At 37.5% G+C, this 15025-nt stretch overlaps 1 protein-coding gene across 8 annotated transcripts in view; it reads left to right on the forward strand.

Annotated features, from left to right (window-relative positions):
- The window catches only part of EYA1 (EYA transcriptional coactivator and phosphatase 1), an 83807-nt gene that overhangs the window by 42444 nt on the left and 26338 nt on the right, over positions 1-15025 (forward strand). For 7 of the 8 annotated variants that reach the window (XM_010169744.2, XM_010169745.2, XM_010169746.2 and 4 more), the window contains one exon: positions 5017-5106. The exons of the other annotated variant lie outside the window; for it this stretch is intronic. In XM_010169744.2, coding sequence (XP_010168046.1) covers positions 5017-5106 — 90 coding nt within the window. The remainder of the gene's footprint in view (positions 1-5016; positions 5107-15025) is intronic. 8 annotated transcript variants of the gene reach the window in all.

The following is a 15025-nucleotide window of genomic DNA, read 5'->3' on the forward strand; positions in this document are numbered from 1 at the left end:
CTTGCCATTGACCAGAACCCCCAGGTCCCTCTCTGCAGGGCTGCTCACCAGGGCTGTCTATATATGTACATATAGACAGTAGCATTATAGGGTATTACATATTTACAAAATGTTATTTGCCATTTCTCAGCCTTTCTGTGACAAAGATATGACAAACTCACTCCCAAAACAGCTTTTGCATGGCACCCCAAAATCACCAAGTCTGTGACAGTTTAGTTCAGCTCAGAATGAGGAGAACAAATCCCAGCGCTCACAAAAAAACCTCCATGCCAACAGAATCTCACCACTTGCTTTTTGGCAGCAGAGCAGGGCTGAAAAAGCCTAATTAGTCATTGCCATAGAAGTACTTGTGCAAGCATATTTTTTCCATTTGTTACTAGTTCTCTATAGTGGTTTCCTTAATTGGGGCTTAAGCGTAAACACCTTTCTTGCTGGATGCTTGAGGCTGAAGAAATTGGCTAGTATTCAGCTGTGAAGAGCTATAAATGCATGTGCTGCAGGGAGATGGGTGACTCCTGATTGCAGCTCCATCAGTATTGTCACTGTTTACTTGAGATGTAGCTTTCGCCCGGCTGGCTCTGGCTGCATGGCATGTGGCAGAATACCTCTGCACTACTAAACATGAACTGTGACTGTTGATGTTAAGAGAGATGATGGCATTGGACTCGATGCCACTGGATGGATGTTGGGCTTGCTGATCCTTGTGGGTCCCTTCCAACTCACAACATTCTGTGTTTCTGTGATTAATGCTTATGCTGTGGACAAATATTAGATCTTTTTGGTGAGTGGTAGCAATATGCATGTCCTTGGCTCTCAGATGCAGTTATGAAAGTGTGCCATTCTTGCTTTGTTTTCTTAAAGTTTCATTCGTATCAGTTTCTCTTGGCTTATTGACAGCTCCAGACAACAGTTAGCAATTTCCAAAGACGTTAGAGGAAGATAGTGTCAAATGTTTGTGCTAAAACATGTATCTGTCATATGAGAAATGTAGAATTTATTTGCAGTAACAGGAGGTACACATTTTTTAAAGAATATTTCCTAATGTTTTCTGGTCTTTAAAATCAGAAATCCAGATCATAAGTCAGTCTGAAAGAAAATAAATTGTTGAGGGGAATTTTTGTCCTTTTCACCTGTATTCTGCTTTTTGAGTGATCTAACATTACGTTCTCATATGTTTCTGCTCTGTGTTGAGGGCTAGAAATGCCCTTTTAAAAATTTAAATCTAAGTTGCTCATATAATCATTAAAAATACAAAAGGTGGATCTTCAAACAAAAAACAAATATCCTAACTAAATAGGGGATTTGGCAACTTGGCATTTAGCTCTTTTCATAATGCCTGAGTGAGTTTCATGGTGACTGACTATGAATGATGAGCAGCTCTGATGCTGAAGGGATTGATTTTCTTTTCCTTATTCCCTACCTTGTTCCTCATAACTTCTCGTTTGTGCCAGCCTTTTCTGTATATCCTTACTTTCTCATCTGTTTTTATCACCTGCTCTCCTTCGGCTGCTGTTGTGCTCTGCTTTCTCCCTGCTTTTGTCCTTCAGCTTTGTTGGAACAAAATAATACCCTTGTTTTTCAGTTTGTGCAGTCATGGTATAAACTGCTATATTTTTATTTAAGGATTATTATAATTTTGTGAATTTGATGGAAATGTATGAAACTAGTATAGGAATATGATTTTTACTTCCAGAAGAGAAGAAAAAGAAACAAAACAAATTAAAACATTTTAATTTGCTTTTGAATTTTTTTTTTTAATATGTACAGAGAGATATGTATTGATCAAATAGCAAGTTATCAGTTACTTTAATTGACATTAGGGCTTCTGGCACCTCAAAACTTAGGTTTTGAGCCAGATGAATGGAATTTGGAAAAAGTTGGAGTCTGCCTTTAGTATCTTGAAGCAGGTGGAAATACATCTCAGTATTGGCACTAGAATACTGTGATCTTTATGTACATTTCTGTTCTTCGCAAAAACATTTGTATTCAGAGGCTTTAGAGGAATTTTCCTTTAAATTATAAGCTATTTTAATGTGGTTTAATATATTTTAGAGATTGAGAAAAACAAAGCCTGGTTTCACTTAACCCTTCATTTGTGACCTGTAGGCTTAAGTGGAAAATAAGCCTTGTACCCAAAGTGAACTTTCCTGTTTTTCAGCTTCTTGTTTCTCCACAAAACAAAGAAATCAAGTGGGTAGAATTTAGAAATGACATACAGACAATGTTTTGGCTCCAATACCAGTATTCAAAACAAGAGGCCTGCTTAAGCAGTTTGACATTGGTATTTCTTTTCTTTAGCTAAACTGTACCTCCCTCAGAGATTTGTACCTGATTTTGACCATACTGAAAAGACACTCCACCTGAACCTGCAAATCCCAATCAACAAGAACAGATTGTTAGCTTTCCTCCTCATTGTGTGACACCTCACAATAATTAGTTAGCAATTAGTGGCTTAAAATTGCAAAAGAAGGTTTGCTATGGGATTATTTTTTAAAAAACCCTTTATTCTAGCCTTGTCTTTTTTTAATGTTTTCAGCCCCTGCTGTAATGTCTAATGTCAGAGTTTAATCTACTGCAGTGCCTTAAACCGAGGCTCTTGCTCTTTTTACTAGAGCAGTTGCAAGATTGTGACTACACCAATATTTAAAACCCTAATGCAGATAAGACTTTTGCTACTATTAAATACGTGGATATCCAGACCTGCAGCTTAATGCAGTTTTTATGCTAAGTGGAACTTTCTATAGAAAAAGATTGTGTTTAATCAAGGAATTAAAGTTTCTTTGAAAAGCAACCTGTTTTATTTCTTCTCTTAGCTTTTATGGTATTTAATCTGACGTTTTCAGTATGTGACAATGATTTTCTTATTTGTTTTTCTCCTAATTAAATTAGCCTAATAAATGACATTATTTTAATATTACTTTAGAGAAATCCCCATTCTGCTTTGTCTGCCATTTAAAAATACCTTGCAGTGAAATGGTGCACAGAAAGATTTACAAAATGCCATTTTTTCAGACTCAGAAGAGTGATAAAAAGTTTAATAAAAATGTTTAATTTAAGTCGTGCATACATTGAAATTTAAAATATATATTCACACCTATTTGTTTAAAAATAACCTTATGGGTTCATAACCATAACCAAAAATGTTCTATCTGCTGCTTTATTCTACTTTTCAAAATGATGTTCCTAGTTATGGATGGAAGCTCAGAATAGGATTAGTTCTACACTGTTAGTAGTTGATAATCAAGATGTAGCTAGTGATTTTCATTCGCATCTTAGACACTTAGTCCATCTAACTCACTTTAATAACTGGAGCGGAGAGTTCCGTGAGGCGACTTCTGTTAGTGCTCAGACACAACAGAAATCCTTGTCTGGTTTTTAAAAAAGGGTTAATGAGCTATGAAGGCTGGTGGAATGGTAACTGGGCACAAAGATGAACAGGAATGTCAGAGGGAAAAGTAGCCTCAGGCCTAGCTAGAGAGAAAGTATCACCTGCTTTCCACCTCACATGCCTTCAATAGTAAAGGACGATGTGTGTCTACAAAAAGAGGAATATTAAAAGAGAGACATAATTCTTTTATTCATATTTTAAAGTCTTTCCATTTGAATTAAGAAGCCAAATATTCTCTTTTTTGGCAATGCCAGTTTAAATAGAAGGCTTATTTTTAAGGGCGAAGTTCATCAGAATAGCATAATGCAATTTTTCTTTCCCATCTATAAGGGCTATTTTTTTTTTTATATGCTAAAAAACTTACTCTTAACGTATGTGAGTTCAAGAATAGATGTATCGAATGCTCTATGGAGTTTTGTTTCTAAATGCTGCTTTCCAAAATTCTTTTTCTGGTTAGCCTTACTTAGGTTTTGGCATTTTCAAGAAGGTAAACAAGCTGCCAAATCACCATTCTTTTCCAACTCTTTGCTACTGACATATTTTGCCTTTTAACCAGTAGTTACAGAAAAATGTTTGAAAGTTCAGAGATCATGTTGAAACACCTATTAATTTGATTGAGAGGTGGAAAAAGAAACTAGGGACTGCACCTCTTGGTTTTTGACTTTGAGTTGTCATCAGGTTTAGAATTTTAACTTATTTTAAGTAAAATATGGGTTGTCACTTCTGCAGTTCTATTTAAAATATAATTCCTAACAAACTAACATTGTTAATGGAGAGTGTCATGAGATAATATAACATGTTCTTTCAAACTCGTACTTCTGTGCGCTTGGATATACTTGGCATTATAAATGAGAAACTCTATATCAAATGTATGTCTTGGGCTTTCTTTTTGATTTTTCAGATTGAAAATATATAAAACTCAAAAAAAAAAAAAATCAAAACAAGACAAACATCTGTAATACATTTGGTAACCACAACGCTGAACATGCTTTTTGAGTTTATTAACTCAGTAAGGAATAAGTTGTTATGGTAATTTCTGTAGAGAAGTTAAAGTGTGTTATGTATTAATAACAAACAATAGATTTGTTCACTCTGCATGGGTGGGCCAAACTGAAAGCATAATTAAAGCATGGTCTGATGGAGAATCAAGGGGTAGTTTTAAACATAATTGCCATTTGCAAATAAAACATTAACGGTGATTTGCTTTAGAGTCACTAGGTATTCCCAGCACCAAATTATTTCACTTATGACTAGTGAGATTTTATTTTGAGTAACAATAGCATTATCATGCCCCTAGTTGATCGTAAAACTTTTAAAGAGTTGTAAAATCTGGACAAGTTTTAGGTGAAATGGATTTGCCCTTCTGCACAGAGGGCAGAGAGGCCATACCAGGGATGCACAAGGTCCTGCTGCAGAATCGCGGTATAAGTCAAATTAAAATACTATTTTTGAGTGTTACTGGCAAGTGTTATAGTTCAGGATTAGAAAGTTACTGAAGTTATACTGAACAAGTTGATGTTGCATTTATTATGTCAAATAATCTGTCTTGAAAAGCAATTCAAGTTTCAATTCTGGTATGTATGGTTGGCATGATATTGATGGTGCACTTGCTTAATTTCTTCTTTAAGGATCCACCCACCTCTGTGTCTCTTGGACTCCGAATGGAAGAGATGATTTTCAATTTGGCGGACACGCATCTTTTCTTTAACGATTTAGAAGTAAGTGTTCATTCCTTGAAAACACGTAGACGCGATTTAATATTTGTCTCTTTTTACATGTTATTAGATGGTTTGACAATTGGTTTTGGTTTCACAGTTTTAATATGGAAATGTTTAGAAAAGACCTGTATAATTTAGTCATGAGAATATATAATAATATTTGCACTCAATGTCTGCACTGTCATTCAACGGTTACGATACTTTAAATGGTAGGGTTTTGTCCTCACAAGTCTTAGTATTTTTGACACAGTAGACAAGTTTTAGAAGTGGATACACCAGAAGCATCTATAAACATTAGAATTCAGTAGTCTGCACAGGCCATTAAATATTAAACTTCAGCTTCTATAAAAAGTTAATGACTGGGTACAGATTTCTCACATGCCACTGTGGGCAAGTATTACCTTAAACCTGAAGGAAATCATTACTGTTGTCTATGCTGTCTGTCTCAGTGGCCTGTTACTGGGGATCCTCTGCCTTCCCTGATGGCAAGTATGATTTTCAAGGCACTATTTCTCTGCCTCTCCCCTGCAGCCTGCGGTGAGGAGCTGGTGTTGGCGTGCCAGGGGCTTTTTCAGCCAGTGTAGGCTATGGTTTGGCGACGCTTGTGAGATTGTTCTAAAACTATCCGAACTGCTGAAAGAGACTGTCACCATAATGCCTGGCTGTTTCATCTTAAAAGGGAAAAAAGCAATTTCTGATCATATTTTAATAACATGAAAACATGAAAACAGTCAGATTTCTTTCCCATCATAATGAAGACAGCTGTTTATTTAAAATCCAACTGTTAAGCAAGCTTGTGGTGGGGCTGCCAACACACATTAATCATCAAGTTGTTGTTTTGCTAGATTTTAGAATAGTGTGTTATTCCAGACAAGCAAAAGAATCTAAAAGATTCAAATGCAACTTTTGCTGATCAAAGTTAATTGGCAGCAATTGGCCTTTAAATATTTCCTGATGTTTCCCTTTTCAAAATCAAGCAAAATACACCTTATTTAATAGATGAGCCAAAATAATTTGAAAAATGCCAGTGTGTGATAGACCTCAAATGTGGTTTGCCCAACATCTGTCCTGTATTTTGATTTCTTTTCATCTAAAAAGAAACCACTCACAGATGATTTGGCATCTTAGAATGTAATGAAATTATTTAAATGGGCTTTATTTTTTTTTCTTCCATTCTTTAGTAGAGTATTTGTTTTTTATACTTGCATTAAAATAGATTATTTATTTAAATTTTAAAGTAGTGTTTTCTTTCATTAAGGTAGCTGTATGTAAAGATGTGATTGTTTTGGTTACAAGAAATACTATTAGTGAGTTGCATGTATAAGACTGATTTTTCAGATTTGTAGAAAAGTGTAACAATGCTAGTTATTTTCCAAATCTGTTTCTGATTTCTGGTTATGTTTCATTTCATCCAGAGCAGAAAGAGAAAGTACTACTGTATCTTACCAACATATTCAACAAAGTTTGGTGTGTTTTTATTTGCTGTGCATAGCTAGATACTTAGTAGACTTGTAGCTACTTCTTCATATGATTGTCAGTGTCACTCACTTTAATGGAAGCTAATCAACTGCATCTTAGGGATAGTAGATTATCTTCTGATAATTGGCATGTTACAGCCTTAACAGTACAGCACAGCAGTTTATTCACTTAACTTTGAAGGTGTGTGTGGAAAAAAATACTGATCCGGATGGTGCACAGTAGCAGAGGAGGTCACTGGATGAGCTTGTTTCTTTGCATTTCCCCCATAACAAGCCAGTTTTTCTTGCATCTCCAAACTCAAGTGTAATAGTCTGTGCCTATACCCCAAGTCTGTCTTCTTCATAGACAGAGGCACATAGGAGTGAGCAGTTGTGTTCATGTCCTTGTCCATGAGCTCCAAGTCCTTATTTCTGAGGAACATGAGTTCTGATCTGAAAGGTCATGGCCTGTCCAAGGGAGAGAAGAGCATGTTCAGTGGTGCAGAGAAATGGGTTTGTGGTTGTGGATTGCTGTAGAGAAGTCTTCAGAGGAGTACGCTGAGAGCAGGCATAAAAGAGCCTGTACTTTGTGGGAGGCCACACATAAGGACTAGACCTGGCCACAGGCTGAGGCTTTCCATTCACCAGAAATTTCAGGTTTTTTGAAACATGTTGCAGACGTGGTGTTTTCGAAGGAACGTGTCCTCCTAGAGCCGCACTTTGTCATTCTTGTGAGTGTCACCATTATTAACAGGGCCTGCCTGGTTCCCAAGGCCTGTGACCTTGGGACAGATTCCTCGCATCCATCTCAGAAACTCAAAGTCCTTGCTTGGTGGTTTGGAAGTTGAGACTACCCTACAGCTTGACAGACTTCCATGAAAACTGCAGGCAACTTGGCTTGGCTGTGCCTCAGGCTCAGAGCATCTGCTTTTGCTGATGAAGGACTGAGTCTGGAAGATCTGGTGGTGACCCTGCTCAGGTCTAAGCTTTCCAGTTCATGTGCATAAGCATCTGGGCTGTTAGGAATTGAGAAGTTTGTAGGCAACGTTGCCAGCGAGCCGCAGAGCTTGGACATCCTTGCCCAGAAATAGTAAGAAGACAGGCAAAGCTGGATTTGGAACACGCCTAACCCACAGTGTAGACATGTCTTTGGGTCTAGGCATAATTCAAAGCGAGAACCTGAAAGCTGATGCTCACTGGCTCACCGAGGCTCAGAGGGAACCCTTCCTGGCATACAGAGAAGCTGGGTTTACGGGCAGGCAATCATCTGTCATAACTTTGGCCTATGATGCACATTTTTCCAGATACCACAAGTTAATATTTTTTAATAAAAATCTTCTTTTCATCCGACGCATTCCAGAAAGCTCTAATCAGAACAACTCTCTTGTTATCCAAGTTAAGGAGAAACTATTTTGTCTTTTTATAAAATGCTGAAGACGGATTTAACTTTTTGAATGCAAAGGGCAGAGTTGCAGCAGTGACTTCCGAAGCACTGCTTGATTTGTATATGACCTAACTGGCTTTTCATAGCTCAACCTGGAGATTTATTTAACGTTATTAGGTTAAATTCTAAACTTCAGAAATAATTTTTGAGTCTGTATAAAGTGAATCAATGCCAATGTGGATTGTTTGCAAACTAGTTTGCCCATCCTAATTTAGTAGGGCATAGAGACAGGTAAATGAATCATCTCATTTCCTGTATGTTGCTCTTTATGCAGTAGTCGTAATAATAATAGTAATGGCATTTGTAATTGGCATTTTTCAAACTCAATTAAAAAATTCTGTCAGATCTCACCATCTAGCTCTTAATGCAGTATTCTGTTAATGAATGGATGAGCTGCACATAGATTTACAATTAGTTACTGCACCCTCAGTTTGTACTAGTCCTTATTTTATTGCTTTGAGAAAAAGTAAAAGATGGCTTATTTCCTTCACTTTGCACAAATTTATTTGGATTCCAAATCAATATAATAGCAAATAATTTCAGATCTTGAAGAAACTTTTCTTAAACAGCATATTAAAGGTATATAACAAGGTTTTTAACATACTGAAAAGAAAATATTAAAGTTTACTAATGTGAAACTTGATCTAAGTACCATTATAAACAAAACTTTTTTGCATTAATAGTAATTTCATAATGACATTATAAAAGTATACTAGGCCAAACAGTAGAAAATAGTGTGATGTTCTTAAAATTTAGATTCCAAAATCTGCATTCGGACTTGAAAACAGGAAGTTTAGGTTTTCGGTATTAATAATTTTCATTTAAATATCTCATAGTTTGTTCTGTAGTAGAGTTTTAATTGTGTGCAGGAGGGAATAACTACATTGATGTATTTCTCTCAAGAGAACCAGAATTTTCTCATCAGAAGAGAATGTGTGATTTTACATGCTGATTGTGTTCTGATAGGGATAATAAGGTGCTGTATTTTAATGGTGTATATATGGAGCTATTACACATATTAGGTATTTTATGGTGTGTGGTCTAGTGTTTTAGGGAAATTAGCAACTAACTTGATGATAGGACTGAAATGTGACATGTACCTATTTACATCTTTAAAGATTGTATATATGTACATATTTATACTGACCCTCTTAAGACTTTTATTCATTTCTTTGGCATATCAGGTGCATAATATAACTAGGTATGTTAAAGGAATAATTGCTGGTAGTGAATAATTATGAACATCTTGTTTTAAAAAATTAGTTCAGTGCTCTGCAAACTATTTTGAAATGGTACCATCTCATTAGATCTGTTCTTTTAGAGATATTTACTGAAGTCACCTGTGAAGCTTTTTTTTTTTAATCTTACTTAGCACTTTTTAATGAATACGATACTTTTTTTTGTCTGTGTTGAATTCTATTGAAGTAATTAAAATAAAATTAATTTTTAGTTTTATTTCATTATTTTTTTATTTTTGACCTTTTATTTCTGTTTGTTCATTTAAGGTTTGGTGTGGGCTTTTGGGGGCGGGTTCAAAATAAGGTTATACACATTATGATACTATAAAAAAAATTACTATAACACCTCTGAGAAATGCAAGAAATGCACAGTAATGATGATTAGCATTCATTTTTCTTCCATTAGTGAAGGATATATAGTGTACACTCACGGGTTCACAATTCACTTTTGTTTGTGGAATCTCTGTATGCAAAGTGATGATGTGTATATGGGAGTCATTTGCAACGAATGGCAGTATGGTATGAGTTTTTCAGTTACATTAGTTGATGTATTTTCTTACCAGTAAAAGAGGAGGGAATGTTATAGGTATTACTGTAAAGCAGTAACTATGATTCTTTGGGAGGAGAAAAAAAAGAAAAATTGTTATGTTCTAGCAATTAGGAATGCTGACCTGGTTAATTTATCTTCAATTTCTTACTATAAATCCACCTGGATGTATATTAATGTGTTCCTGATGAAAATTCAGAGCATGGTCTCTTTTGTGTGTCAAAAAGAGCTGCATAAGTGCTTTATTATTGCAAGTATGGTGTTACTTCAGATTAATTAACCTTTAAGGCATCACATTAGCATATCACTATGCACAGACCCATCTGGAAAGCTGCCTGTGTTAGAGTTGCATGTGATTTCGGTAAAATGCAGCTCTGTCTGTGACTATGGCTGGCTGGAGCCACAGCCCGGGGGCCATGGTGCTCACTTCCCACCCCCAGCTACCAGGCAGCACCTTTGCTTCTCTCTCCTGCCTGCCTGCTGTGGGCAGGGTTGGCCCGTCCTCCCACGCCGAGGAGCAGCACAAGAGCTGCTCTAACTCTCCTGCCTCTTCACTCCATTAATTACAGTTAGATTAATGCAGAAACATTTTACAAATCTTACACTATGCACCTAATGGGAACGTATCTGGCTCTCATGAAGCATCAAGATACTGACTTACATAGATGTGTCTTTTCACAGTTTAAAGCAAAGAATAAATCCTTGCACTCTCATGCTCTGTGTTTGCCCTGTAAACCTCCTCCCTCCATCCATATGGCAATAAATCCTTCCAAGGACTCCTACTAGTCTGTAACTACTAGCTTGGATTTAACTCAGATCTAGAAGTTGATAGGGCAAAATTAGCTGACAGGTATTTATGAAAACTGTCTTTTGTGGATTGTTTCCTACATAATTTACTATTTGGATGTGCTTGCTCTCCTTGTTTGTAGCTCCCACTCATTGGACTACCAGTATTTATCACTATCTCCCCCTCTTATTCCTTTGCAAGCTCAAGGCTGTGTGGAAGGCAGCTCTTCTACTTGAAATGTGACTGGGATGTCTGACACCCAGCCGTATGCAGAGCCCTTCTGTTCCCTAAAGACATGTGAAGGACCTCTAAGGCCCACGTTGGAATGCAGACTCTCATGGCCCTAAAGCAGATGATGATACCTTCTGTACTAACACTGAGCGCTAAAAGTATTGCTCCAAGAAGAGGTGTTCCAGGGAGATCATAGTGAGAGCCTGGGCCTAAGAAAAGGAACAAGACCCTAGCACAGCAGTTGTGAAGCCTGATCACAGAGTAAAATTTCTCCAACGTTAGTCCCTCTTTAGCCTTTGCCTTTAATTCTTACAGGTGAAACTAGGCAGCCTCCCTGCTGCTGGAAACAAATGCACCATATAAATCACTTCTAGGCCTCAAGGAGACCTTTTCTTCATGACAGGGACATATATTCTTCTTTTCATCAGCCTGAGAATTTTCTCCTTTGTAGGTCTCAGTAACACCACAGGAGACTAAGTGACTTTCCTCCCAAGTCCTTCAGTGACCGTGCACACAACTAAGTCCCCAGTGTACAGCGCAGTGCCCTGTAGGAATGCCTTTGAAGCAATACAGCCATATGTTCTGTTTCTTTAATCTGAAGGAGAAAGAGAAACTATTTCCCCTCAGACCTTGATACTTTAATATGCCACAGACACAGGCTGGTAACTTTTAGCACAGTAGCACTATGAAACATGATTTGGGATCATAGGCATTATGATAATACCCATTATTGAATAATAACATTCATCAGACTTATTGTGTGCAGGTTACTTCACATCTCAAAGAACCATGACCACTGTAGGGTAAAATGCTCCTCTTCCTGAAAGCATTTTAGCACATCTGGTCCTAGAGTCAAGTAATCTAACAAGTGAACTGCTTGGATGGAAGCCAGCCCTTAAGTGCAGGCTTAGAGCAAGCTCCTGAGCAAGCTGGAAGAGCAGGTTGGCTACTATTAGCAGTGTGGAAGTCCATCATTTATTCTCTCATACCTTTTAGAAATATCGTAGAGACAGCTTTGGGAAGGCATGATAGGCATGTTTCCTAGATTTAAACTTAACTAAGTGGTACAGAGGTGCAGTCAGTGATGGGAGTTGAGGGAGCTGCAGAGACAGCCAGGCAGACCAAGGAAGTAGAGAAGGAGGATTGTGAAAACAGGATCATCAGAGAAAAAAGCTTGCTCAACTTCTCAGTGTGGAAAAATCAGATCAGGATAGTTTTGCATCTGGACCCGTGCTCCAAGCTCTGAACATATACAGGGTAAACCTTTTCTGGCGTTATGTACTTATCAGTTGTCTGGTGCACATATTTTACATACACATTTGTGTAGAATCAAGTGACATGAGATCTGTTTTTGTGATTGCCACTACTTTAATTTCTGATCACTGTGCCTTAGTCTTCTCATCTACAGATAGGGATGATAATGGTGATAAGGATGGTATGTAGAGATACAAAGATAATACTTCTGTCGTAAAGTACTCAAGAGGGAAAAAAGCTAACAGAGTCTGGTGATTGGGTATTTGTTGTTGTACACAATAGCAACTGTACACAATTGTACTTAGCTTTCTAAGAGTGCTTCAGCTTGGTCTCTTTAATGTCTCACTCCTCGGGAACATCCTGGCACTAATGCTCTCTCTGCTGACACAGTTAGAAAATGCGTGTATTCAAGCAACATTTTTTCAAAAAAGGACAAAAACCCACTGCAAATAATAATGCAAGAAAGCTTTCCAGTTTTCCATTGTATTTATTCATTTGTTTTCTACTGTTTTGTTTTTTTTTTTATTTTGGATTATTTTTGTAAGTTGTAATTTTTCCAGTTTGAGTTATTCATACATTTCAAGTCTGTTTTTTTAAAACTACAGGTTGAAAAAACACCCCGACATTTAGAGCAGAAGATCATCAGTCATTGCAGTGTTTTAGGTGTCTGTACTTGTGAGCTAGTAACCAGTGTGAACTCCATGTAGTCTACTGTTTGGTACTGGGGCTTCTGTTTGGGATGCCTAGATTTTGCTGCTGTTAAAAGAGTAGGCAGGCATGCTTTGTGAAGAAATACATTGACATGCAAATTGCCCAGTATAGTAAAGAGCATTTAATAGAATCATAGAATGGTTTGGGTTGGAAAGGTCCTTTAAAGATCACCTAGTCCAACCTCCCTGCTATGGGCAAGGACATCTTTCACTAGGTCAGGTTGCTCAAAACCCTGTCCAACCTGACCTTGAACACTTTCAATGAAAGGGCATCCACAACTTCTCTGGGCAACATGTTGCAGTGTCTCACCACCCTCATCATAAAGAATTTCTTCCTTACATCTAATCTAAATCTACCCTCTTTCATTTTAAAACCATTACCCCTTACCCCTTGACCTTGTAGCTACAGTCCTTGTATTGTGGTTTAACTACAGTAGGACCATGTGGTCCTGTACTCACTCCCCTCACCCAGTGAGATGGGATGGGAGTCACAACAAAGGGGGCACGGGATTAGGATGAAGACAGGGTTGGCTCACTCACCAGTTAAGGTCACAGGCAAAACAGACTCAACTTGGGGAAGAAAAATCAATTTAATTCATTGCCATTCATCTGAGTAGCACAGTGAGACATAAGGACCACACCTTACAACACCTTCCCCCCACCCCTCTCTTCTTTCCGGGCTCAAATCACTTTGCTCCCTATGTCTCTACCTTTTGGCCATGCTTTTTATTCAGCCCAGGATATGATTTGCCTTCTGGTCTGCAAGCACGCATTGCTGGCTCATGTCCAATTTTTTATCCACCAGTATTCCCAAGTCCTCTGCAGGGCTGCTCTCAATCAATTGACCCAGCTGATACAGGTGATTGTACCAACCCAGATGCAGGACCTTGCACTTGGCTTTATTGAACTTCATGAAGTTCACATTGGCTCACTCCTCAAGCCTGTCAAGGTCCTTCTGGATGGCATCCTATTTGTCAGTGGCATACATGCTAGTGAAAAAGGGTTGTGATAGACAGGAAGCTAACTTTTTGTGGTATTAAACCCGTCTCCAAGATGGTACCCTAAAATAATTTTTATCACATAATAAGACATATTTTGTCTACATACTCTCCCAAATTGCACATTCAAAGGTGTTCCAGTAACAGAATTAAAGTTCTTGTCCCCTTCCCAGGAAATAAAATAGCAAATGCTGGCATGCTTTTCGTGGTAACAATTGTACCTGCCCATTACAGCTGGGTTCTGCAGAGCGTGAAATATCAGATTTAAGGATCAGCCAGTACAGGAGATGATAATGCATTGAAGGGCAGCAGTGAAGTACCTGATAGTCACTGGAATATCTACATCAAAGCAGTATATAGACAGGGTCTGTTACTGGAATCACAGATATACCCCAGGTATGACAGCTTTAATTGCAACAGAAACCTTAGTGTTGTGCTGCAGTGGCAGGCTCTGAGGAGTAACAGAAAAGCTGCTATATAATGAATGATGTGAGATGGCACTTTGAAAATTCTCTTATAACTAGTGATGAAACAATATAGTTATTCTAAAAACCTGTCTAAGGTTTGATGGAAATTAAGAGATGCAAAACTCACTGTAAGAAATTGAACAGACTGAGAAGTTTTCAGTGTGTTTTCATGCTTTTACTGTCAATCCATTAGCAGATTTCAAAACACTGGCTTAGGTTATATTACTGACACATATAAACACCTGCCCTTAATGAATTTTTACTTTTGAGGGGTTGTAAAGTCCCCAATATGTGCCAGAGAGCTCTTCTGCCATCAGATCGTGCCCTAAGCACAGATGTGATACACTGCTTGATAGTTCAGCATGTTAGATCCAAAACTAGGTAATAATATGATTCACCTCTTAGTGCCAGAATTGTAATTTCAGGTTTGAATAGGATCTTTTTATTATTCAAATTATCCCAGGACTGTGAAATGGTAGAGCTGTGATGCCAAATTCCATTTATTCTTGTGTAGAGAGGCTTCTCTTTGGCTTTTAATATTTCACAGAACTGATGTGAACAAAATGTTTTTTACATTTTCTTTAAACATTTTGAATACCACTGAACAAAAGCCTATCTACTGCTGTTAATACTGTAGTTATGACTCTTTCATAACACATTCATAAGTTTCCTAAGTAGTCCATTATTAGTTTATAACTTAAAAATCTAAAAAGTTCCACAAACTCGAATAACATTCCTGAGCAGTAGATTTTGTGTTTTAGTCTCTGATTAAGCTGACAGATGTGT

Source organism: Antrostomus carolinensis, unplaced genomic scaffold, assembly GCF_000700745.2.
Source record: "Antrostomus carolinensis isolate BGI_N321 unplaced genomic scaffold, ASM70074v2 scaffold2106, whole genome shotgun sequence".
Taxonomy (NCBI): Eukaryota; Metazoa; Chordata; class Aves; order Caprimulgiformes; family Caprimulgidae; genus Antrostomus; species Antrostomus carolinensis.